The following is a 26,964-nucleotide window of genomic DNA, read 5'->3' as shown; positions in this document are numbered from 1 at the left end:
CTATATAAATAAACTTGCCTTGCCTTGCCTAAAACATTTACTTGAATTAAAGTACATTTAGAAAACAGCTAAATTACAAAAAACAATATTGAAAACATGAAATTCACTGCAAAATCTAATATTTAATCTAAACAAAAAACACTAGAAATGCAGATGACTGTATTAATGACATAAAACCACACTGCTGAAAAAAACAAGTAAACACATATAGGTGTCATGAAAATATATAAGCTTTAAAAAGAGAAAAACTAGGAGGTCACAATGTTTTGTGAACAGATTTACTGTCATCATGTAAATACTATGCAATTGTTTAATCCATAAAGGAACTGTAATCTGATTATGATTATTAAAAATAGTATTTACTCAAATTATAAATTCTTGATTTTTTTTAATCTCATTACGCAATCCAGATTAAGTATAATCCATTACTGTTCATCTGAATTAATGTTGTAGTTTTAATTATTATTATTTTTATGAATGTAATGTTCTGACCGGCATATGATTGAAGTTTTGTGAATGTTTTACCCAAGTGTTTTTTGTTTGAAGAGTATGTAATGTTGATCATTGTCAACACAGGTACTGTTTTTTTTTAGGAAAAATCGTATATCGAGTCTGATCACCACTGAACTGATCATGCATGTCAAGCATTAGGTGTGTTTTATTTACAGTAAGATCATGTTTGTGTGTGTTTTTCTCTATTAGTGCTGCCAAAGCACCGTATCTGGCCAAATTCAAGGTGAAGCGCTGCGGAGTGAGTGAACTGGAGAAAGAGGGTTCGTCAAAAATGTTTCAATGAATTATTATTAAGGGTCTGTTAAATATTACAGTGCAAAATTACAGCTTTCATTTCTTAAGCAAATAGATGTGCTTGAAGTGACGTGATAAAGTCCTGTACGAATATAGAAATAGAGATAAAACAAAATTGTTTTTATAGAAATTATTTAGTTGAAATTATATATATATATATATATATATATATATATATATATATATATATATATATATATATATATATATATATATATATATATATATGTGTATATATATATATATATATATATATATATATATATATATATTTATATATATATATAATAATAATTAATCAATAATAGAGACTTTTTGTTTTTTCCTTACCTTTTACATTAAGATGTAAATGAGCAATATCACATTTGTAGCACTGTGATACTGGCTGTATATCGATACAGTATATAGCCATATCGCACTGCTATGAGTGTTATATTGCGTTTATACAACAGTTCGACATCATAATCGTGTATATAAAAAAGAAAATCAAACAGAGAGTCTCAAAAACCCTTTTGTATTAGGAACTACTTTCTTCCGCCATTCCTTCACATCTGCAGCTGACCGTCAGAACAGCAAAAACCATTGCTTATTCACCAACATCAATTTAGAGTTTGAATGATTCTCTAGCGTAATGTCTAAAGTGATGACAAAACAGGTGATTTTGCTCAAATTTTAAGATTATAAGGCTGAACAGCATGAAATGCCATCATTCTACAGAGATTTCTCAGTATTTCTCTGTTGCAATCGGGAGATCACAATAATTAACCCCAAAAAAGTCAAAGCAAACACTAACAGTTTACTATGGTATAAATACAGCAATTCAACATACAAAAGAGAGATCTACTCAAAAAGTCACTTAGGTGTTTTATAATGATTTGTTCAGCTGTGGTTTGAAATTTACGCTGAGTTTTTCTTCCCTAAGGAATTATAATGCAGTCTTTGTCGCCATCTTGTGGCGGAACGTCAACCGTCTTTGCTCTGCTCAGTATGACAGGTTGATGGCCCCGAACGTGCTGAATAAGGGTGTCACGATCCTCCAAATCCTCATTTCGATTACATTTTCGATTCTAAAGTCACGATTCGATTTTCGATTATGAATAATTAATTAATTAATGACCAATTAATTATTTGTAGCCTACCGTTTAAACTACCTGACCTGTATGGTCTTTGTTTTACCCATAAACAAATCATACAGTAAATGAATAAAGGCAAGATACACACATAATTACCACCTGTCAATCACTTTTTCTGCGGGACTCGTGAATAGGCAGTGATCTGTGTCGTTATAATGGCGTCGGTAAAAAAAGTGCACAGCCAACAGTATCTGAGGTGTTCACTAAAATTACCAAGTACAAGTGTGAAAGTAAAAGATGGAAGCAGTCTACTGACCCGCTGATTGTCTGGACCTGCTGTCTCGAGCGCATGACAATGTGTGTGCGTCTGTTTGTAAATGAGTGTGTGTGGTCACGTGATGTGCATTTTCAGCGGTAGAGAGGAAGGAGGGCTGCTCAGAAATGCTACACGCCAATGTGGATGTCAAATCGTTGTCGTTCTAAAATGCCATTTAAAAACAAAGACATATTAGTGTTAACAGGCTCTGAGTGTGTATTTTTCGCGAGAGCATTTGCAACAGGTGCGGGGCAGAGGATCGCGATGCACCCATCATCTATCATCCCAACCATAATACGTACATAGCAGAGCTTGCAAGCTGTGTTTTTTTTTTTGTCGACAACACGAACGTTGTCAACATAACTCACTGGAAATCCAAAATGCTTCCACACAGGTGACTTCATTGAAAGAGGAGAGGGTTTAAGTTCTGTCGACAGGTCTCCTGCTTCTGCAGTTTAACAAGCACTTCAACAAGCCTGTTTTTTTCCCGCTTGGCAAGCCAAGCTGACGTGACATGGGGGCGTGGCAGCATCGACAATTCTATTTTTTGATTCGACAATCTAAGTTGAGCATAAATTTCGATCGATTTCGATTAAAAATCTAAATCGTGACACCCCTAGTGCTGAATTATAAATATTTTAAAATAGGCACTGTCCTTATAAATAAACTGCATAGTTGCTAAAAAAGCCCCAAAAGTACATGATTTTGCCCAACAGCAGTAATTATTTGTCAAACTGTAGAGCGTCCTCCGCTTGTCGCTGTATGTGGGCGGAGTTATACACAAGGGTGAAAAAGCTGTAAGAGTGCTGTTAGTACGGGACTATTGCACAGCTATCAGCCAATCAGATTTGAGAACCAGACAGAACTATTGTATAAACAGAATTGCAAGATATAATCTTTGTTATTCAGTTTTTATTTTATTTTTTACTTCATCACTGATTTAAAAAAAAAAAAAGTGCACTTCTTGGAAATTTTACCTTCCAAAAAATAATTGTAAGGGGAAAAAAAGCTGAAAATTGTGAGATATACACTTGAATATATTCTTGAAATTCACTTTTTGTTTCCACCACAGAAAAAAAGACGTTCTTTCCTTTTTTTAAATATATTTTTCCCTCAATTGCAGTTTATGTCTCATAATGGCCACTTTGATCCTCATAATTTAGACTTTTCTAAGTTTATAATTTGTGAGTACACATCTACAACTGCCAAAAAAAATAGATTTAATAATTTTCAGCAGTCCAAATCTGCGCTAAACAATGATGATTTGAAGTGGTGCTTTTATCCTGTAAATGTAAAATGTAAATGTTTATTTTCATTTTTACACACAATACAAAGGTTTTATTAAGAAGCTTGCTAGATTAAACTAAAGCTGACTCGTGTGGGCGTGTGCATTTGTGTTTGTAGGTTTATTGTGTCGCTCAGACTCTCTGGATGAAGCTGAAGATGGTGAAGAAGCACAGAAGGTCTGCTGGCAGGCGGCCATCTTTAAAGTGGGAGACGACTGCAGACAGGTGAAGTTTTATATTTTTCTTACATCTCATTAGTTTTTACCATCTTTTGTTCATTTATTCATTTTCCTTCAGCTTAGCCCCTTATTTATCAGTTGTCGCCACAGTGGAATGAACCGCCAACTATTCTGGCATATGTTTTACGCAGTGGAAGCCCTTCTAGCCACAACCCAGTACTGGGAAACACCCATACACACACACTAGGGATGGGAAGATTCATCGATATGTATTGATACGCGGTCATGCGCGTGCACGATGCGAGTGCATCGGTTGAGCAGCAGAGGATGAATGAAATTTTGGAAGCAAATCGAGATGCATCGTTTTTTGCGAGATGCATCGATTTTTCCGAGATACAGCTTATATTTTTAATATAGAATGTATTTTTTATTTATTAACAAGTGTTGTCAACCTGTTTTTGGCGCATAATTTAATTGACCTACATAAAGTAAGCCTTAGCAACGGATTTGCGGATGTGCACACACTACAACTGTGTATCAGGTGTGCGGATGAAGCTAGTGGTGCGCCCTCAGAAAGCGCGAGAAGCAAAACAAACATTTTATTCCCCACTGAGTTTTAAATCTAAAGTATGGCAAGCAACATTATGGATTTAAGGATGGACGACATGACAGGACAGATGCAATTTGCAAAATGTGCCGCGCATCTGTAAAATACACGGGCAGTCCGACTAATCTGAAATCTCACTTGAAGCGGCGCCACGGTGTTGTTGTGAAAGCATCTTCCAGTGTTCCTGCATCCCCGGCTTTCGCACTGCTTCAACCAGCTCCAAAAGTGGTGAGAAAAGCATTGCAAGTTTTTTTTTCCATGCGCAACAGTTCTGCTCGCTCTACGCCAATAACGAATGCTATTGCATTGTTCATCTGCAAAGATATTCAGCCTAGTGTCACGGAGAACGAAGGTTTTAAACACCTCCTCCTGTTAATTTGTATTTAATTATAATAATAATAATATTAATATTAATAATGATAAAAATAATGGGTGTCACGGTGGCACAGTGGGTAGTTTGACCACCTCACAGCAAGAAGATTGCTGGTTTGTTATATTTTTATTAGCCTGTTGTTTACAGTGACAGTGATGTTTCAACGCAGCATAACACTGCTAGTTCACCACCTTAAGTTTTGAATAATCAGTGGCAAAATATCTTTGTAAAACTTGTTTTCATAGTTGAAAAGTTAAATCACAATTCTTGTTGTGCAATGGTAAACCTTTATGTTGAAAGAGTGCAAATATATATATATTTTTAATATATATGCACTTATACATTCTGTTTATCTTGAAAATACTTAAATAATATGTGCTATATGTTCTAAAATGGCCCTCTACTGTAAACTGACACTCTGGCTCTGAGAGAAGAGCCAGTTTGTAAAAAAAGTCTTGGTTTTGCTTGGTTTATAAATAATCAAACTCATTCAATGGCACAGCATCCTCTTTCACATAATCTCATAAACTTGATCTAATTAGTTAGTGCTGAAATATCGCATCGCATTGTATCGTGATATGGGTGTGAATCGTATCGTGTTGCATCGCAATATGTCACAAATGTATCGCTAATATATCGGATCGTATTCTTTGTATCGAGATGCGTATCGGATCGGCATTATAGCTTAGATGCCCAACCCTAACACACACACATTCTCACACTCATATACTACAGTCAATTTAGTTTCTTTAATTCCCCTATAGCGCATGTGTTTGGACTCTTGGGGAAACCGGAGCACCCGGAGGCATCGTTGCCAACTATTTTCAATGAAAAGGTGCTAAGCTCTGACCGAAAAGTCGATAAATGTCACTACATTACGTCAATTTGCATATTGCTGACGTCATCAGGTTCTACCATTCCTGTTTGTTTAACAGCCCTTTGTCAATAAAGGGGTATTTATATTTGCGCTACGCTTTATATAAGCATGTCAATTTAACTACATTTATTGCTGTTTAAATACAGTATATCAGTACAGATGTGTAGTGAATTAGCAGTAATCTCTCTGACGTAATGAACTCAGACAAGTTCCGAAACTGTCACTAAAATATCTGTGATTGTGAACAAGAAAAGAATAAACGGTCAAATTAAATAGTTAAAATAAAGCAGAAGCAGATCAGTTTGACTGTACAATGGAAATACCTCACACTGCCGATGCTGAATCATTTGCTGTCGGTACGCAGAGAAGTGATCTTTCAGGCTGCAGGTGGGAGAGACTGCTGTACGAGCACTGGGCCTCCTGTCATTGCTCTGAGTTGGGGCAGGGGCCGACGGCATCACCCGCAACTCATTGAAAAGAGTAGGGACGGTACAGTATGGACACATGACAGTCTATAAAAATCTCCAGTAACACTAAGGGTGTCACGATCCTCCAAATCCTCGATTCGATTACATTTTCAATTCTAAAGGCACAATTCGATTCGATTTTCGATTATGAATAATTAATTAATTAATCACCAATTAATTATTTGTAGCCTACCGTTTAAACTACCTGACCTGCATGGTCTTTGTTTTACCCATAAACAAATCATACAGTAAATGAATAAAGGCAAGATACACACATAATTACCACCTGTCAATCACTTTTTCTGCGAGACTCGTGAATAGGCAGTGATCTGTGTCGTTATAATGGCGTCGGTAAAAAAGGCGCACAACTAACAGGAACCAGCCAACAGTATCTGAGGTGTTCGCTAAAATGACTAAGTACAAGTGAGTGAAAGACTGAAGCAGTCCTCTGACTGCCTGGACCTGCTGTCTCGAGCGCATGGCTGTGTGTGCGTCTGTGTCTGTGTGGTCATGTGATGTGCATTTTCAGAGGTAGAGAGGAAGGAGGGCTGCTCAGAAATGCTACACGCCACTGTGGATGTCAAATCGTTGTCGTTCTAAAATGCCATTTAAAAACAAAGACAGTGTAAACAGGGCCTGAGTGTGCAACGGGGGCGGGCGGAAGATCGCGATGCCGGTGTTGTCTATCGGATGAACCGTACGTAATACGTACATAGGAGAGCTTGCAAAACTGTGTTTTTTTGTCGACAACACGAACGTTGTCAACATAACTTACTGGAAATCCAAAATGCTTCCACACCGGCGACTTCATTGAAAGAGGAGAGGGTTTAAGCTCTGTCGATGGGTCTCCTGCGTCTGCAGTTTAACAAGCACTTCAACAAGCATGTTTATTTCCCGCTTGGCAAGCCAAGCCGACGTGACATGGGGGCGTGGCAGCATCGATGATTCTATTTTTTGATTCGATAATCGAAATTGAGCATAAATTTCGATCGATTTCGATTAAAAATGTAAATTGTGACACCCCTAAGTAACACAAAAAAGTCACTAGATTTGTCACTTTTTTGAAAATTTTTCACAAAGGGGGTCTGAAAAGTCGCCAAATATAGCAACAAAGTCATGCCAACGCGGGAAGAACACGCAAACTTCACACAAAAATGCCAACTGAACCAGCCGGGACTCGAACCAGCGGCCTTCTTCCTATTAGGTTACTGTGCTAACCACTGAGCCATCATCTTTTATTTGCATAGTATTTAAATATTGGCAATGAAACCTATTGGGGTAAGCAAATGACTCAAAGCCTTGTTGAAATATGTACACTTACCTATTAAAAGAGAGAATTAAATGTTTTCATTGTATTTTCCCCCTGCAGGATATGTTGGCTTTGCAGATCATTGGTCTGTTTAAGAACATTTTCCAGCTGGTGGGACTCGATCTGTTTGTTTTTCCATATCGAGTGGTAGCTACAGCACCAGGGGTGAGTGTTTTTATTAAATTTTTTTCATTACATTTTTCACATTTTTTTATTTATTACATTTTTTTTTAAGTTTATTATTTATGTTTATAGTGTAGTTTTGATGTTTATTATATTTAATATATATATATTTATTTATTTATTTTTTTTTTGTTTTGCCTAACTCAATGACCTCCAGTGCTGGAAAACACTCAAGCTGTATAAATTTTAGTGCTTCTTTATTTTTTTATTATATTATATTATATTATATTATATTATATTATATTATATTATATTATATTATATTATATTATATTATATTATATTTATTAGATTATATTATATTTATTATATTATATTATATTGTTTATTATATTATATTATAATATATTATATTATATCATTTTATATTATATTATATCATATTACATTTTATTATATTATATTATATTATATTGTTTATTATATTATATTATAATATATTATATTATAATATATTATATTATATCATATTATATCATATTATATTATATCATATTATATTATATTATATTATTTTATATTATATCATATTATATTATATAATTTTATATTATATTATATCATATTACATTTTATCATATTATAATATATAATTTATTCATTTTCCTTCAGCTTAGTCCCTTTGTTTATCAGAGGTTGCCACAGTGGAATGAACCGCCAACTTATCCAACATATTTTTTACACAGCGGATGCCCTTCCAGCTGCAACCCAGTACTGGGAAACACCCATACACTCTCACGTTCACACACACACTCATACACTATGGCCAATTTAGCCTACTCAGTTCCCCTATAGCGCATGTGTTTGGACTGTGGGGGAAACCAGAGAACCTGGAGGAAACCCACACCAACATGGGGAGAACACACAAACTCCACACAGAAATGCCAACTGGTCCAGCCGGGACTCGAACCAGCGACCTTCTTGCTGTGAGGTGACAGTGCTAACCACAGAGCCACCATGCCGCCCATATTATATTATATAATTTTTTTTAAATATTTATTTATCATTTTGATAATGTTGCTCTTGCACCAAGTTCTTGCTTTGTTGTATTTTGGTGCATTAATCTGTTGAATTAATTGAATTGCTTTGCACACTGAGGAAGGAGCTTATATGCACCTTTTCTCTGTAAAGAATATAAAAACAATAGGAATAATAAAGAGATCATAATTTCTAATAATGCTGCTTGTGTCATCAGGACTGTTTTTGTTTTGTCTTTTGCTCATTTTCAGTACTTAATTTTTAAGGTCGGTTTAGTGACTTTTGAGTTTAAGTAGTTTGATTTAATCATTGTTCTGGTCTGATCTAATAAAACCCCTCCTTCAAAAACTGGACCCAACTTTGTTACAGTATGTGACTAAATGAATTCAATTAATGCAATAAATCTTATAAAACAAATAAATCTGCTTATTGAATGGCAGTGAAGCTCCACATGAGCATTACCTGAAGACACACACACACACACACACCTTCTCAGTATTGTGTAATATTTCAATGAGCTGCTTCTGGTCTGATTTGTAGTATATGCAAGTAAATTCTAAATGGTTGTGAATGTGCTGTCCTGTGTTTGTCCACAGTGTGGCGTCATCGAGTGCATCCCAGACTGTAAGTCCAGAGATCAGCTGGGCCGACAGACGGATTTTGGGATGTACGATTATTTCCGTAATCAGTATGGAGACGAGTCCACTCTGGCCTTTCAGAAGGTGAGAAGAGAATCAGTGTGTGCTGTATTCCTGCTGCTCTACACCTGCTGAACTCCAGAGAATGATATGACAGCAACTAAAAACACACCACAAGGTGGACTGTAAAATAGGCTAAAAAAAAAAGAAAAGAGTTTTATTTATTTCTGCATTCATTATAATAATTATAATAGAATAAGTACTTTTTTATTTGTTAACAATTATATATAACTAGATAGTATAGTCATTTGAAAGTTTCAGGCTTTTTAAAGTTGTGGAAAACTAATTTAAGCGTAAATTTGAGTGATACCATGTCTAAACGTTTTTTCCTAGATGTGTATGACATGATTTAAAAAAATTTACCTATAATAAACATATAATAATAAATGACAAAAATATGTTTAAAAGCTGAATTTAAAAAATTTTATCTAGAGAATTTATATATATATATATATATATATATATATATATATATATATATATATATATATATATATATAATTTATTTATTTTTTTTATTTCATTTATTCATTCATTAATTTTCTTTTCGGCTTAGTCCCTTTATTAATCCGGGGTCGCCACAGCGGAATGAACATGCAAACTCTGAGTTTTGAGATCTTAAAGAGCGAGTTGGATTGTAGCTAGACAGAAAGATGGTATAAAACTCTTGCACACAAGAGTTTTATCTAAAGCTGGTAAGAACTCTTTAAGAAGAAGAATTAGTTAAAGTAGAAGTGCCCATGAATTAGAACCAGACTTTGAAAATTGACAAACTCCTGTGTGTGTGTGTGTGTGTGTGTGTGTGTGTGTGTGTGTGTGTGTGTGTGTGTTGTGTGTTTTGTCTATCAGGCGAGGTATAACTTCATCAGGAGTATGGCAGCGTACAGTCTGCTGCTCTTCCTGCTGCAGATCAAAGACAGACACAATGGAAACATCATGCTGGACCGCCAGGGTCACCTCATACACATCGGTCAGCCACACACACACACACACACACACACTGCTAATCTTTGTTATAATGTTGTGTGTATGACCTGAGGTGTGTGTTCTGCAGACTTCGGCTTCATGTTTGAGAGTTCTCCGGGTGGGAATCTAGGCTGGGAGCCGGACATCAAACTGACCGATGAGATGGTGATGATCATGGGCGGGAAGATGGAGGCCACGCCCTTTAAATGGTTCATGGAGATGTGTGTGCGCGGATACCTGGCCGTCAGGTGCGTGTGTGTAAATGTACTTGTGTGTGTGTGTGTGTGTGTGGTTGCATATAAATGTGTTTGTGTGTGTATAAGTGTGAGATTTTTGTGTGTGTGTTTGTGTGTGTGCGTTTAAATGTTTATAAATGGGTACCTGGTCATCAGGTGAGACTTGTGTGTGTGTGTGTGTGTGTGTGTATCTTCATCTGTATGTGTGTGTGTGTGTGTATCTTTATCTGTATGTGTGTGTGTGTGTGTGTGTGTGTGTGTGTGTGTGTGTGTGTTTGTGTGTGTGCGTTTAAATGTTTGCATGGGTACCTGGTCATCAGGTGAGACTTGTGTGTGTGTGTTTATCTTTATCTGTATGTGTGTGTGTGTGTGTGTGTGTGTGTGTGTGTGTGTGTGCATGTGTGTGTGTTTGTGTGTGTGCGCGTTTAAATGTTTGCATGGGTACCTGGTCATCAGGTGAGACTTGTGTGTGTGTGTGTGTATCTTAATCTGTATATGTGTGTGTGTGCGCGTGTGAGTGTGTGTGTGTGCGTGTGCCTTTATCTGTAAATGTGTGTGCGCGTGTGTGTTTGTGCATGCGTGTGTGTGTGTGTGCGCGCTCGTGTGTGTGTGTGTGTGTGTGTGTGTGCGCGTGTGTGTGTGTGTCTGTCTGTGTGTGTGTGTGTGTGTGTGAGCGCGTGTGCACGTGTGCGCGTGTGTGTGTGTGTTTGTGTGTGCGTGTGTGTTGGAGGTCTAGAGACTGACTGAATCTCTCCTCAGGCCATATATGGATGCTGTGGTTGCCCTGGTAACACTGATGTTGGATACAGGATTGCCCTGCTTCCGTGGACAGACCATCAAACTGCTGAAGTGAGTAACGCTGCTGTGCTGCTGCAGAATGGGTGTGTGTCTCTGAATCTTTAGGTGTGTGCAAGTAGATGCAACTACACTACCCGCAACTAAAACTGACCCTTGGTTAAAAAAAGAGCAAAGAAGGCTGTAAAAAAGGTGTTTGTTTGTTTAACCTTGTGAAAAAAGACTGCTGAATTTCAGTCTTGGAGACTTTCTGACCCAAATGATCTTCAATTGTCCAGCTGTGATTGTAGGAGATGTTGTGGCCACTCAAACCTTCCTCCCTGCAGTGTGTTTGGCCTCTTTCACTCCTTCATAATCACTGTCATATCCTATAAAAATAAATATGATCCAATATTCATGACTCTGCTGCTCCTCCTCCATTTTTAACTGATGTAAGGAGAAAAGGTCTAGGCTGTGGGAAACTCCTCCAACAGAATTAATCATGTACAAACTATAGGATGTTTTCACGCCTGACCATGAGATGGTGTGTGTGAAACGGGAGATCACGGTTGAACTTCAGCAGCATTTTCTGTTTGCAAGTCATCCAGGCGGACAGAAAGTCCAGTGTTAATGGGCTTATACTGATTATAAATATTCAGCCTGATATGAAGCTTGATGCTGTTGATTTAGAGAAGGTGAAATGTGTGTTTCAGGCAGCGCTTTAACCCTGGGGTGAGTGAGAAAGAGGCAGCAGCTTTCATCATCAAAGTCATCCAGAACTGTTTCCTGAGCAGCAGGTCAGCACACACACACACACACACACACATAAACATTCACTCACACACATTTATACGCACATGCTCAAACACTCTCACAAAAACACACTCATTTAGACGTGCACACACACACACAGGTTTTTTTTTGTGAATTGTAAGGACATTACATGGTTTTCTATAGATTTTATACTTACATTTACATTTACATTTCGTCATTTAGCAGATGCTTTTATCCAAAGCGACTTACAAATGAGGACAAGGAAGCAATTTACACAACTAAGAGCAACAATGAATAAGTGCTGTAGACAAGGTTTCAGGTGTGTAAAATCTAAGAAGGAAAGCATTAGTTTTTTTTTTTTTGAGTACAGTTAGTGGTATAACCAGAGATTAGGAAGTGTAGTGGAGACTAAATAGTTGAGTTTTTAGTCGTTTCTTGAAAATAGGGAGTGACATTGTCGTTCTGATGCAGTTAGGGAGTTCATTCCACCAACTGGGCAGATTAAACGCGAGAGTTCGGGAAAGTGATTTCTTCCCTCTTTGGGATGGAACCACGAGGCGACGTTCATTCACAGAATGCAAGTTTCTGGAGGGCACATACATCTGCAGAAGTGAGAGCAGATAAGAAGGAGCAAAGCCAGAAGTCGCTTTGTCAGCAAACATCAGAGCTTTGAATTTGATTCGAGCAGCAACTGGCAGCCAGTGCAAACGGATGAGCAGCGGAGTGACATGTGCTCTTTTAGGCTCATTAAAGACCACTCGTGCTGCTGCGTTCTGGAGCAGCTGAAGAGACTTGATAGAGTTAGCTGGAAGCCCGGCTAGTAGAGAGTTGCAATAGTCCAGTCTGGAGAGAACAAGAGCTTGAACGAGGAGTTGAGCTGCATGTTCAGATAAGAAGGGTCGGACCTTTCTGATGTTATAGAGTGGAATCTGCAAGATCGAGCAGTTCTAGAAATGTGGTCAGAGAAGTTTAGTTGGTCATCAATCGTTACTCCAAGGCTTTTCACCATTTTGGATGCAGTAATGGTTGCCCCATCCATCTGGATTGAAAAGTTATGGTGTAGAGTCGGGTTGGCAGAAACTTCAAGCATTTCTGTTTTCGTGAGGTTCAGCTGAAGATGATGATCTTTCATCCAGTGTGAAATATCCAACAGGCAGGCTGAGATGCGAGCCGGAACCGAGGGATCATCAGGGTGAAAAGAGAGATATAGCTGGGTATCATCAGCATAGCAGTGGTAGGAGAATCCATGTCTCTGGATGACTGGTCCTAGAGATGTCTTGTAGATGGAAAAGAGAAGTGGCCCAAGAACAGAGCCTTGAGGTACCCCAGTGTTTAGATGCTGTAGGTTGGACACCTCTCCCCTCCAAGACACCCTGAATGACCTGTCAGTGAGGTAAGATCTGAACCATTGTATAACAGTGCCCGCAACGCCCAGTGACTCGAGCGTAGATAGCAGGATCTGGTGGTTTACAGTGTCAAAAGCAGCTGACAAGTCCAGCAAGATAAGTACTGATGATTTAGAGTCTGCTTTAGCCAGTCTGAGATCCTCCACGACCGAGAGCAGGGCAGTCTCAGTTGAGTGGCCTTTCTTAAAGCCGGATTGCTTGTTGTCCATGAGGCTGTTTTGAGTAAGAAAGTCCAGGACTTGATTGAACACTACTTTCTCCAGAATCTTGGCCATGAATGGAAGCAGGGATACTGGTCTGTAGTTTTCAAGTAGCGTATGGTCCAGGTTGGGTTTCTTTAGCAGTGGGGTTACCCTAGCCTGCTTAAATGAAGTGGGGAATAAACCAGAGTCAAGAGGTGTGTTAATTATGTGAGTCAGTGTTGGTATGACTGCAGGAGAGATGGCTTGCAAGAAATGAGAGGGTACAAACCTCTCATCTGTACAAACTGTATTCTCTATGGCCTTAAGCCTGTTTTCACTGAGTGGTACAGTACCATTCGGTACAGGTCACCTTTATCAGGCTTAGGTTTCCACTACCAATTGGTGGGCATGGTGTACGACAGAGAGTTTCAGTCGACGTCATTCTCGCTTGAATAAATGTCTACAGTAAATCTGTAAATGTCGTTCACAAATCATATGAGAAGCTCTTCTCACAACACAGATGCTTTACACACATTAATACTTGTGTATAAATGTTCATTATTAACCCTTCTCCTTTGTTCGCGATTCACTCTCGCGTTTGTCCTTTTCTTTCCTGAAAGGATCAGATGACAGAGACACCAATGCTCACGCACACGTTATTATCATCAGCTCAAGAAGTTCGTTATATCAAATATAGACACGATCGCGAGCTCGCGAGACGGCCTCGTAAAACAACAACAGGAAACAGCAGTTTTTGTTCTTCTCGGCTTTGTGGCTGTTCATCAAGACAACACACAGTAAATTTGAAATCCGGAAATTAACACCAATAGAGTTAATTTCAACACTTTAAAAGTGTATATATGGGAACCACCCGCAAAGTGTTAATTCAACACTTTCAAAAGTGTTGCCTCTTTAACACCAAAACAGTGTCAAATTATTAACACTATAAGAGTGAAGTATTAACACCAATGCAGATAATAACAACAACACTGCTACAGTGTTGCCTCTTTTAACACCAACACAGTGTCAAAATATTAACACTATAAGAGTGAAGTATTAACACCAACGCAGATAACAACAACACTGCTACAGAGCTAGGAGGAACTTTGTTGCAAACTCTGACAGAGTTAAAATCCTACACTGTTCAGGAGTGAACACTGTTCAAAAAAATAAATAGTAAATAAATCACAATCTATTCAAGCTTATAGGAATCAAACATTACATTACTTAAATGTTGACAGTACTATTTAAGAAATGTTACTTTTTTATGGATAACTATATTAAGGCTTCTAAATTTTTTTATTTAAAAATAATAAATTCACTGTGAAGAAAACACATCTTACTACATTACTCTTTCAAAATTTTATTCCAACATGGAACACCAAGCCACCAATAAAATTACTTTACAAGTAACAGTCCAAAACAATATAAAATGAACTGTCATTGCCATATGTCATTTGCAAATCAAATGGCTTGTAGTAAAACAATTGTTCTGTTTTTTTGAGAACAAGGCTGTGCTCTTGTGCAAAAACCCTGAAAGCATGGAGATGTTCAACAAACTCTGATTCCATACATGAGACCAAAAAATAAACTCCATCCTTGATCAAAATTTGAACAATCTTTCCAAAGACTGGTACATCCTCAACCAAATCTAAGCAAACAACAAGATTTTTTCGATACTCCGTACCATGACACTTTACCCAAGGAGTGATAGTTACTTCACTAGAGAGATCAATGTTGAGTTGCTCTGAAATAAAATCACACTTTTCAAGATCAGACAACAACTCATTTGAAACAGGACCAGATTCAATACCCCTCGATGTACAGGATTCCCAGTAATAGGCTATTGCCAGCTGGTGTTTTTTTGCAAGCGATTTGGTGAGGTTTTTGAAGTTTTTTAAATTTTTCTTAAAAAACCTGTGTTTTGCTTCGTACCTCATCGTCCATACATGAATCAATGGGCCAATTTGCCTGATGCATTCAGGGTAGTGAATCATAAGGTGATGCTTCGGAATCAGATTTCTAGAAGGATACAAGTCTTTGAACAACCGATGGTGCTCCACTATCAGATGCTTCAAAAATATGATCATTCCTTCAGAAATGCAATGAGAAAACACAATGTCAACAATTTGCAAGAGCAGCAACATCAAATGCCAGTGCTTATCTCCCTCTGGAACAACATCTCCAAATATGAGAGGGATGTTCCTGATGAGACACAATGTCTGACTTGCATTAAGTCCAATACTGTTTCCTGGGTGCTGAAGGTTGACCTTGGTTGGGCGGTTATTTCGGTCCAAAAAACCATAGTTGAAGGCATACAGTCTTTGAGGAATGGAATCACAAGGTATTAGACCGCAACTCATATATTCAAAAAGCAGTTTTACTTCATACTGTGCCACTCCCTCCAGAATATCATGCATAATGTCCAGCACAAAGTTCTCAGATACATTAAAGTAAGTCAAGGTGTTGAGTATAGAATTTCTTTTAATACCATAACAGGAGTTTTCATTAGGGTTGTCAGTAAGATACTTGTAATGCTTCTCATTTTGGTTTCGGTTGCGCAAAATCACCCTTGGATCATCCTCGCTAAATACTTCCTGTGCTAACACCTTGTCAGTAAGGCACAATCTGCAGTAATGTTTTGCAGATAAAGATTCAACATAACCAAGAATACCGTTTAGACCCAGGTTATCGCCAGTAATTTGAGCAATTGTACCAAAAATGGGCTCCTCAGAAAAAGACACCTTCATTCCCTTCTGCTCAAGAACTTTAACATCATCAATCAATGGGCCAAGTATTTTGTCCATGCCATACTTTTTTCCATCTTCAGAATGAAATAAAGAAATTAGATGTATGTTCATCAAGGATGAATTTACATGTGATGGTAGGTTACGAAGCACAAAATATATACAGCCAAGTTTATGGATTCCTTGTTTAGATCCTAATGGATTAGCTGTTTCAAAATCATCATAGTAAATTTGGATCTGAAGTGCATTATTACAGATGGAGTACAATGGATGCCTTTTGTAATACTGCCCATCACAAAATTCTCTATACATGTCACTGCCTTTGTTCTTGAATCAGTTTACATACTTCCTCATTTCTAAAAATGAACTCCAGAGTTGAGCAGAGGGATGTAAATAAAGGTGTCATTAACTGTTGTTTGTTCATACATTCCAGAGGTCGTATTTCTTCTTGAATCGTACCTGACTCCCAAGTGAATTTCAGTGGGTTCAACAACTCCCCATTTCTTGCTGAAATATTTTCTCCATTTAGTGTCTGTATTAAAATCTGAGAATGAATTATGAAAATTATTAAAAACCTCTTCAACTGAACTTCTAGTTGTGCTACCAACAGGCACAACATTTAAAATGCTCTCCCTTAAGTTAGTATGGAAATCATTAACAAAATCCTCCATGCTTTCAATAACAGACAAAATTAAATTGTTTGCAACACCATTAGCCTGCAATTTGGCAATTATGGATGCACACATTTCCCTTGAACTATCCCTTGAAAGAGAAGAACATTCAACCACTTGAGCATCATTATCTGTCATTTGCTCTGTGTCAGACACAAGTGCTTCGTCAGGATTTGGAGCATGCTGATTTTGAATAGATATGTTACCACTGCTTGATGCCACACCGCTAAAATAAAATCTGGTTAAATGTTTTTTAAACCCTGCATAACTTTTAAATTGTAGGAAGCAACCATCCTGAGCACAAACCAACTCAAACTTCTTGCCAGGATACAAACTATGAACAAGTTTAAGGTGCCGAATTAATTTTACAGTTGTAGCAAACAGTGATTTACAGATGTAGCATCTAAACATCATTCTGTAATTTAGCTCTGAGCTCCTTCACCCTTGGGGTTTCACTTGTGCTGCCAACATCAATTCTGTACACTGTGGTCTGGAGAAATGTGAACAAACCTTTAAGTGGAGGATCATAACTGATACTGAACACAAAATGGACCTTGAACAGTTCATCGACTGCCGCTAGTGAAGAGGATTCTTGACATGGGATGAGCTTTTTGTCAAGCACAATGAAGAACTGACTGATGGCTTCCTTGCTGCTTCCTATGGCAAGAATGTAAGGTTGACGATTGTCTTCTGTCTCGAGGTGTTCCTGAATACTCCGGCATGCCTGATTGAGGAAAAAAAAGGCAAATTAAGCATTATCAGTTAACATTATGACTACAAAGTCAACATTAAATTGATTTTGCAATATTGCAAAAGCTGTGACTTAAATGTGTCATTTTGTCAGGGAAGCAATTCTGTGATCAGTTGTAAATCTCTGAGGCTCTCACAGGTTAAGTCCAAATAAAACAAAGAAATGAAATCCCTAGAGGTTACTTAATAAACAGAACATATAACCCTGATGTTTTAGATTTAGAACTGATTATAGAACCGGCTTTACTGGCAATATGTGCATCTTACAGTCATAGTTTGAGTCTGTTTAGCTCAATTGAACACTAAGATCAAAAGACACAGAAAATGATACAAGCGCCAACAAGCTTAATTCCAGTTTAGGTTTAGAAAATTTGATAAATCAAGCACTTCATATTACACTTATCTCATAGTGTATTATCAACTGGAGAAGTTAATGCATTAATTGAAGGTATAATGTCTACAGCTCTTGTATCATCACCAGTTACCTACCTTTTGAAAAACCACCAGATGGTCAATTGCCTGCGAGATGCTCATCTTCTGGATTTTCTTTCTTCCAGAAACTTGGGGCGACAAAAAATGCAGAAGTAGAAGAAAGGATGATATGTCACTGTCCCACTCTGAAAAAGACAAGTAAAAAGTTAAACATAGACAGTAAAATAACATTCAAAAGATTTTCACTGCACCATTACATCAGTTACATCTGTACCTGGGAAATCCTCTGCCTCGCTGCTTTCTTTTTTCTGTTTGGCAGATGACAGCAATCTTTTCAGCAGTGGAGTGGATGTCAAGGTTTCTGCTAGCTTGATAATCTTTGACTTGAAAACTGTTGGCCACCTTTCCAAGAGTCTGGAAGCCGTTTCTGACCCGAACAGGAGTGTAAAGTCCTGGAGAATCTGAGAAATCAGAAGAAAACATTCCATTACTATAAAATATTACAAGCTAAATGTGATAGTCACTATTTCACCACATCTGTGAAACTAACATTTCAATTAAATTTTTTTATATTTATAAATAAAATATATTTAAAAAGACAATTCATACCAATCCTTTCGTATCCAGAAATCGAGGAAAAACAGAGAGAATAGTGGTGGATTTCTCTGGATCACGCACAAGACGTTGTCTGTATTTAAATGTTGCCCTCATCTTCTGCATGATGACCTCACGGTCGCTTGTATGATTCATCAGAGAGATGGCCTCTAGACTTTGATCACTGTCCAGCTGATCTTCAGGGTGACACAGCTGTCGGTCAAGCAAAGGACCCCCCTTTTCCTCTGTTTTAGGATCATCTTTATTTCCAGAAGGTTTTGTCCCCCTTTGTACGGTTTTGAGTCGCCACGACAAGAATCCAGAGTTTTTCTGGCCATCATAAAAATGTTCCTGACATTAATAAATTCAAAAATTAATAAATTCAAAATGACACAAATTCAGATTCAACATTTAACACTCCATTAATATATATATATATATATATATATATATATATATATATATATATATATATATATATATATATATATATATAATGATCTTCTGACGACAGACAAGAACTTACATATCCAGTCCTCCCTTGGGGATCTCTGAGTGAGGGAAACAAGGTGATAATTCCCAAACCATACTTCTGTTTGGTAAGGCGGTGTGGAACTCTCCTGAAGAACAGGAGTACTCAATGTTACTTAACATTGATGAGAATTAACAAATGTTATTAAAATTTGTTCAATTAAATGTTTAAAAGATTAGCACTATTACATTTCTAGCACTCAACTTCACACTATACAATTTATAATCTATATAGTAGTCAACATTTGATGTGTATCAAAAAATGTTTTTCAAAATTGTCCTTTGACAAGAATGGGTGTAGTACAATAGATTTAATACTTTGATAAAAGATTTTGATTCATTTCAAATGTTGACTATTGTATACTGCTATAACCATAAAAAAACAACAACATTGTTTTTCATAATTACCCTTCTGTCTCCATCATGTGGGCTACTAGAATGTTCACCATAACTTTTCTTGTCTCATCAGTAATTGTCCCCGTATCTTCATACTCCCTCAGCACATTTGCTCCACCTGGTCTTGTCTCTAGAATTTGTTTGATCAACTATAAAAAGAAATTAGCATTAACATCCTATTATAAAGGTAGAAATGCAGGAATATTGAAAATGCCATTTAAATTCAATCCTGATCTGGAAAAGGTCAGTACTATACACATAATACATAAATTAATGGAACTGATTATGTAAAGCTTATGGTTATGATACTGCAAGTAAACCCCCCAAATTGTGTACTTGCACTCACATCTCTGGCCTGTGAGTTTTGTGAAGCCTCATCCTCATCCTTTCTAAAGCGTTTTGGACTAAACCAGTCACTGTCCTCACTGCTTTTTGAAGTTAAAGAGAGTGTATCTGTATCAAAGCTGGCTGAAGATTGAGGTGTGGAGGGTCCTGTTAATGTTAAAACTGGGGTTAACAGGCAACAGGTTTTTTAATACTGGATCAAAATAAAAAGACAGGTCTAAGTACTTGTAAAAAAAAAAAAAAAAAAAAACCACACTCAATACTAGTTTACATTATGGGACTGTATTTCTACCCACATCAACACTGCCGACATTAAAAATATGGTAAAGTACTGAAAATTGGCAGCATTCACTTAGACACATCTTACATCATTCAATAGCTCCACTGTTATCACTCACCACTGTCATTTAAAGCATTTATAACAAGAAGCAGTCCACTGGTGCTCATTAGATCAGGAAACACATCTTCGTCCACCTCTGTACCAGTTTCATCTGTAACTGTAATTACAAGATCCTGTGGTAATGAAAACTTCTCTTTCACTGCAAAGGAGGGAAAATAAATATTATTGTTAAATGCTTTATTCACGTTTAATGATACGTATGATAGAGAAACTTTTTTTAATAAATATATATTATTTTTAATACCACTCACCCTCTGCTAAAAATAAATCAAAGCAAGCCTCTGGGATTTTTATGAACTTCTTTTGGTTTCGATATTGTGCTTTGACAAGCATTGTCTTGACCTCTGGTGAAGCTCTTGGTGTGGAGAGAAATAAACACATTATATTTGGTTTATGTAATATAATTGGACTATAAATTGTAAGAATAAATAATTTTTCTATAAATAAAGACAACTTAAAGTTAACGTTCGTTGTTTTGCAGCACACTTACACGACAATGATATATTGGAGGGAGTTTTATGAATGTATTATCGTCTGTTTTGGACTCATTCTGACTAACGTTACCGTTACGCGCGCTGTCTTCTTCTATTGTTTCCTGGCAGCTGTAATGTCTTAAGCTATAGCGCCTTGACGGCTAAACCTTGTTATTGCAATCTCTTACATTCGCGTAAGATTATGCCCTTACATTAAAATATCTGACAACAGTTTTTGTCGATAATGTAGATTAGTCGTTTCATTCATCTGAAGTCTTGAACTGTGTGTTTATATTCCACAACGTGCGTTCTATCACCGAAGTGAGCAATCACTGACTTTCGTTGCAGCATTAAAAACTTACCACGGTACTTTTTAACAGCGAAAACTCTCACCGATCCACGGTCAGTCGGCCACCATTCAGCAGGAACCCAAGCATGTACCTTGGATTAAAACAAGTTATAGTAGTTCAGCCGCTGTCTTTGAAATGTGCACATTTACTTGTTGAACACTACAAGAAATCCACACGCGATAGTTCACCTTGAATAACGTTACCTGCTAAAATGGACGGCGGTCTTAGCGCGCGAGCCTAACTACACTGTGCTTATGTCCAGACATGTGCATACGGTAAATAAAATAAATAAAGCAATCGCCGTGTGCGAGAATTATAATATAATAATATTAATATAAGCGTTATGGTGGCTTTACATGATTCATAAAATTGCTGATATAGGCTAACTTAATAAAAATCACGTCTGAATTATTTGGCTGTGTAACGCTTGATATACTGATCGTTATGAAAAAAAATGATTAAACTAAGATACAAAAACATATTATTTAATTTACACAATGAATCTGTATAATAAGATTTATATATTAGACTTACCAACTTTCTTCCACTTGCAGCATTTGAAATGGCGTCTGCATGTGGTCTGGTTGAATCAAAAGGACGTCTGCACGTTCATGGAGGTGTGGCCTGGTTAACGCTTAAGGAGTTGCCTTTGCAACGATATAAAATGACACCAACTCTTAATCGAAACTGACGCTTTTGGTGTTTAACTCAATCTGTATAGCGTTGACGCAACACTTTATTTTAACACTTTGTTGTAACACCAGTAAATCAACACCGGTAAATTTGCTGTGCAATGAGGTTTATTTGAGCTCGGGTCATTCATTCCTCGATATTATATGCATATAGTATTACGGTGTAATCTCTCGGATGTGTATGTAAAACATGGCAGTTCCTTTGTTTTCATTCTGGCTAGCTCCACGAGCTCGTGACGCATCTCTGTAAACCAATCAGCGTTCAGCTGCGCGTGTAGCTGCACCTTTTGGTACTCTTTCTCGTGTTTTGGTACCCTTTCGAAAGGGTGCCGAAAAAGTGGTACGGTTCGGTACACCTTTTGACAGTGGAAGCAGCCGTAAAAGCAGACTGAACCGTACTACTTAGGGGAAACGGGCCATAAATTATTTTTACTTTGTTTGAAATAATTCTGTGTGATTGATAAGCTTTTGGAGTAATGAGGACGTTGCTTGTTCACTAATTGTGTCCTGATATGTCACAAAAACACAGACGCACAAACACACATACTGTCCATAAACACTTCTACACACACACACACACACAAACACACAGAGATACATGGTGTTACCACAAAAATTAATACATATATACTTTATGTATACATTAATTATAATACATAATCAATCAACGTTGGTGTAACGAGTTTCATTTGAGGAAATGTGTTTGATTTGTTCCAGGAGCAAAACATATGACATGATCCAGTACTACCAGAACCAGATCCCCTACTGAACACCAGAGGAAGTGTGTGTGTGTGTGTGTGTGTGTGTGTGTGTGTGTGTGTGTGTGTGTGTGTGTGTGTGTGTGCGCGTGTGTAAGCGCCTGTGCGTACAGCTGTGTGCAACTGTGTTTGGCCGTGTGCAAGCGCCCGTGTGTGCGGCTGTGTGTGTGTGTACGCGCGACTTTGCTTTTGGCCGTGTGTGCGCTCATATGTTCTGTGCGTGCGGCCATGTGTGCGTGACTGCGACCTTAATTATGACCATGTGCGTGTGGCTGTGTGTGCTTGCGCCCGAGCTGTGCAGGTGACTGTGTGTGCGGCTGTGTGTGTGTGTGTGTGTGTGTGTGTGTGTGTTTGTGTGTGTGTGTGTAAGCGCCTGTGCGTACAGCTGTGTGCAACTGTGTTTGGTTGTGTGCAAGCGCCCGTGCGTGCGGCTGTGTGTGTGTGTGCGCAACTTTGCTTTTGGCCGTGTGTGCGCTCATATGTTCGTGCAACTTTGTGTGTGGCTGTGTGTGTGGCCGTGTGTATGTGCATACAGCCATGTGTGTGTGCGGCCGTGTGACTGTGCGTGCGGCCATGTGTGCGTGACTGCGACCTTAAGTATGACCATGTGCGTGTGGCTGTGTGTGCTTGCGCCCGAGCTGTGCAGGTGACTGTGCATGCGGCTGTGTGTGTGTGTGTGTGTGTGTGTGTGTGTGTGTGTGTGTGTGTGTGTGTGTGTGTGTGTGCGCGCGCGTGTGTAAGCGCGTGTGTAAGCGCCTGTGCGTACAGCTGTGTGCAACTGTGTTTGGCCGTGTGCAAGCGCCCGTACGTGCGGCTTAGTGCGTGTGTGTGTGTGCACATGCATGTGTGTGCAACTATGCATACGTGCATGTGACCGTGTGTGCGAGACGTGTGTGCATACACGCATGCGTGTGTGTGCAATTGGGCATGTGATCGTGTGTGCAACCATGTGTGCGCAACTGTGACTGCGGCCATGTGTGCGTGTGACTGTGCATTCAGCCCTGTGTGTGCACACGCAGCCATGTGTGCATGCAACTAGGTGTGCAGCCGCATGTGTGTGTGCGACCGTGTGTACGTGCGACTGTGCATGAGGCTGTGCATGCATTTGACCATGTGTGTGGCTGTGCGTGCAAGCAGCCATGCGTGTGTGTGTGTGTGTGTGTGTGTGTGTGTGTGTGTGTGTGTGTGTGCATGCAGCTGCGTGTGCGTGCTTGTGACCCCGAATGCAGCCATGTGTGTGTGACCGTGCATGCATGTGGCGGTGTGTGCGTGCGACCCTGTGTGTGTGTCTTCATTCAGATTTGCAGTGTGGTCAGAGTCTGGTGTGTTTGTGCTCTCATTACTCCTGAATAGTGTCTGCATCAGTTCTGATCTACAGTCAGCTCTTCTGAAGAGTCTCCTCTGCACGTCTCTGTCTGCTGCATGACGGATTCAGCTCTAAATCACTGGTGCAGTAGGATTATTATTGGATGTGATTTTGTTGTAGTTTAAATAATTTCCAGATGTTTAACTCCTACAGCCTCTGTTTATGAACACAAAAACAAGTGCATTTTCTGAAGGAGAGGTGTGTGATATCATGTGGATGTTGACGTCAGTGTTTACAGCTTTAGAGATCTGCTAATGTTCCTGATTATAAGCTCATCAAGCCTTTGATCACCGGCTGCCTGTTTCGCAGTTTGTGACTGTTTGTTGATCAGTTTATTGATTGTACAGTGTGATCAATATTTGTACGCTCGTTTGTAAGGCTGCATCAGTTTTCTGCCTCTTTCTATCCGCCTTTTAGATTATTTATTTTGTCGGAGATGTTTAATAAATGTCTACAATTACAGAGTTGTAATGTGTGTTTACTGCCAATCTGGACTTTTTTGACTATTGCTATTCCATGTTTTATGTATATATGTGTATATATATATATATATATATATATGTGTGTGTGTGTGTGTGTGTGTATATATATATATATATATATGTGTGTGTGTGTGTGTGTGTATATATATATATATATATGTGTGTGTGTGTGTATATATATATATATATATATATATGTTTGTATAAATACACTAGGGCCAGTTCCAGCTAGATTCCAGCCTGAGACTTACCCCTCAGAGCTCAGACTGACTACCTCTGCTGGACCTACTCCGGATGCCTGGACTCACTGCCCGATTCCAGCCCGAGTCAATCGAGCCAGATGCGGCGGCCGAGCGAGCCGGCGCTGCTGCATGCGAGCCGGAATCAGCCCGCGACGCCGCGAGTAGGTTATGCGCTGCGGCCCGGAGCTGGCACGATTGAATATATAAAACCCTCATAGTTGTTAACGTTATTACATCCATTTGTGTTGATATGACAGCAAACGCATGCTGAGTAGTTCGGGGGGCGTGGTTGATTTTACATAAAGCGTTTGGTTGGAAGCTCATTTTCGCGGCTCCTGCTCTGGCTCCATCAGACAGTCCTTCTGCGCATGTCAAGGCCCCAATTTCAGCAGTCTTTTGCGACAGTTTGTGCCCGTCAAGCAGGCGTTTTGCCCTCAAAGCGTTCAATGGGAAAAGGGGCTGTCGCGTCATTTTACAGTCATTGATGCAGACCCACAGTTTGTGCCTCATGTTTCCTCTTCCTTTCGTGCTTTTGCTCTCCAGAGATCCTCCTGTTCAATTGGTTATCCCAAGAATGTTGATATGGTTGATATATTTCTACACTATTTATTAACAATACACGAAACACTAAAAGGTGATGGTAAATTCTGTATTAAATACTAGTGTTGTTGAGTGTTACAGGTTTAGGTAGGTATACTGCCTATATTTTAGGCTAGTATTTTTTTTAACAACTTGTTAATGAGTTTTACTACAGTAAAGTGTGGTGAATTGTAGTATAATATACCCTATATTGTAAAAAAAAAACTACGGCGGTAGTTGTGGGTGATTTGTTTATATTACACTTGTAAGTATAGTATTACCACAACTGATCAATTGAAGTACTTTACTGTAGTACTATCACATCTGTGATCATGACATAAGCTGCGTCCCAAATGGCACACTATACACCATGCACTCATGCACTATGTACTTATGCACTTACACACTCAACAGGATAGTATATGTATGTAGTGTCATCCCAAATGGCACACTAATGTTTTTTACTAAGCGGAAATTCAAACCGTTTCTCTGATGACGTTTGACTGTTGCCAAATCAGTGAAATAAACGACCGAATTATCAAATAATACCTGCAGTGAGTGTTGCCGCATTCACCATTGGGAGGCGCTATAATCACTCTCATAGGAGAATTTTGCTTTCACCATCCAAAATAAATTAAGTTATTCAACATGTGCGTCCGATAGCTCCGCCCCTTCCGCTACGTAAGCAAACCTGCGGTCGTTGAGTGCGTGAAGTGTCCATCATTCCACACTTCACTTAAGCAGCTGAATGAGTGCATCATCCGGGTAATTAAAGTGCACTTATTATTTTTAGAGTTTTCAGTGTGAATACACTACTTACACTATTTATACTACAAAATGGCGTAGAATAGTGCATAAGTATGGGATTTGGGACGCAGCTTTAGAAATCTGGACTCCTAAAGAACAGAGATGATGTAAACAGTGTGACACAAACCAAATAGAGGATGAGACACTTCCTTCTGTTCTGCCCCAAATACACCACAACTAGAGAAATATATTTTTCCCCAATATGAAACATTGACTAATTGATTTTTCAATTTAAATGACTCAGAAAAAACTTTACCATATACTCGGAGAGGATGAATTGACATCTAGACTAGCTTCAAAATACGGATAAACCCTACACACCTTAAGAAATAGGTTAATTTAAATTCATGCATCTAATTGAAATAATCTAAACTTTTTATTTTGTATTATTATTATTATTATCAAATGTATTATCTGATGTTTTTTGTCATTTATTTCTTGTCTACTATATTATTATTGTTAATGATGTTAATATATTACATATTTAAATGTTGCTTTGGCAATACTGTATTAAATGTCATTAATGCCAATAAAGTGACTTGAACTTGAATTTATACTTAGAGGTTACTTAACCTATCATCACTTTAATTTGAGGTACTACAATGTAATACAATGTAACATGATGTACAAATGTATCCCTTGAAAAGTAATTATGATGGCAATACCTTTTATTTATTTATTTATTTATTTATTTATATTGTTTTCTTTTAATTGATTTTTTTAATAATCTCATTATAATTTTATTATTATAATTTTTTATGTATTCCCTCATCTGTAAGGGGTTAAATACTTGGGCAAGGGGTTGTTCTGTAAAAAAATATATTGAAAAATCTTAAAGTTTCAAGAAATGAATATGTT

At 38.1% G+C, this 26,964-nt stretch overlaps 2 protein-coding genes across 4 annotated transcripts in view; one reads left to right on the top strand and one right to left on the bottom strand.

Moving 5' to 3' along the window:
- The window catches only part of pi4kab (phosphatidylinositol 4-kinase, catalytic, alpha b), a 158,510-nt gene extending 134,054 nt beyond the window's left edge, over positions 1-24,456 (top strand). For all 3 annotated transcript variants that reach the window (XM_073909892.1, XM_073909891.1, XM_073909890.1), the window contains 9 exons: positions 703-773; positions 3,601-3,707; positions 7,355-7,459; positions 9,052-9,177; positions 10,003-10,123; positions 10,208-10,367; positions 11,115-11,204; positions 11,843-11,926; positions 22,590-24,456. In XM_073909892.1, the coding sequence (XP_073765993.1) occupies positions 703-773; positions 3,601-3,707; positions 7,355-7,459; positions 9,052-9,177; positions 10,003-10,123; positions 10,208-10,367; positions 11,115-11,204; positions 11,843-11,926; positions 22,590-22,641 (916 nt within the window). In that variant the 3' untranslated portion in view covers positions 22,642-24,456. The remainder of the gene's footprint in view (positions 1-702; positions 774-3,600; positions 3,708-7,354; positions 7,460-9,051; positions 9,178-10,002; positions 10,124-10,207; positions 10,368-11,114; positions 11,205-11,842; positions 11,927-22,589) is intronic.
- Positions 17,313-21,779, bottom strand: LOC141375549 (uncharacterized). The gene is made up of 11 exons (XM_073909964.1): positions 21,715-21,779; positions 21,193-21,271; positions 20,609-20,712; positions 20,356-20,496; positions 19,959-20,104; positions 19,625-19,761; positions 19,212-19,305; positions 18,701-19,036; positions 18,366-18,552; positions 18,149-18,276; positions 17,313-17,633 (listed from the first exon to the last, which is right to left on the bottom strand). Exons 3-11 carry the CDS (start codon positions 20,688-20,690, stop codon positions 17,313-17,315), a joined length of 1,572 nt encoding a protein of 523 aa, XP_073766065.1. The 5' UTR covers positions 20,691-20,712; positions 21,193-21,271; positions 21,715-21,779.
- Positions 24,457-26,964: the final 2,508 nt, after the last annotated feature.

The sequence above is a fragment of the Danio rerio genome, chromosome 8 (assembly GCF_049306965.1).
Source record: "Danio rerio strain Tuebingen ecotype United States chromosome 8, GRCz12tu, whole genome shotgun sequence".
NCBI lineage: Eukaryota > Metazoa > Chordata > Actinopteri > Cypriniformes > Danionidae > Danio > Danio rerio.
Note: the sequence above shows the minus strand (reverse complement) of the source record. Positions and strands in the feature narration are given on the sequence as shown.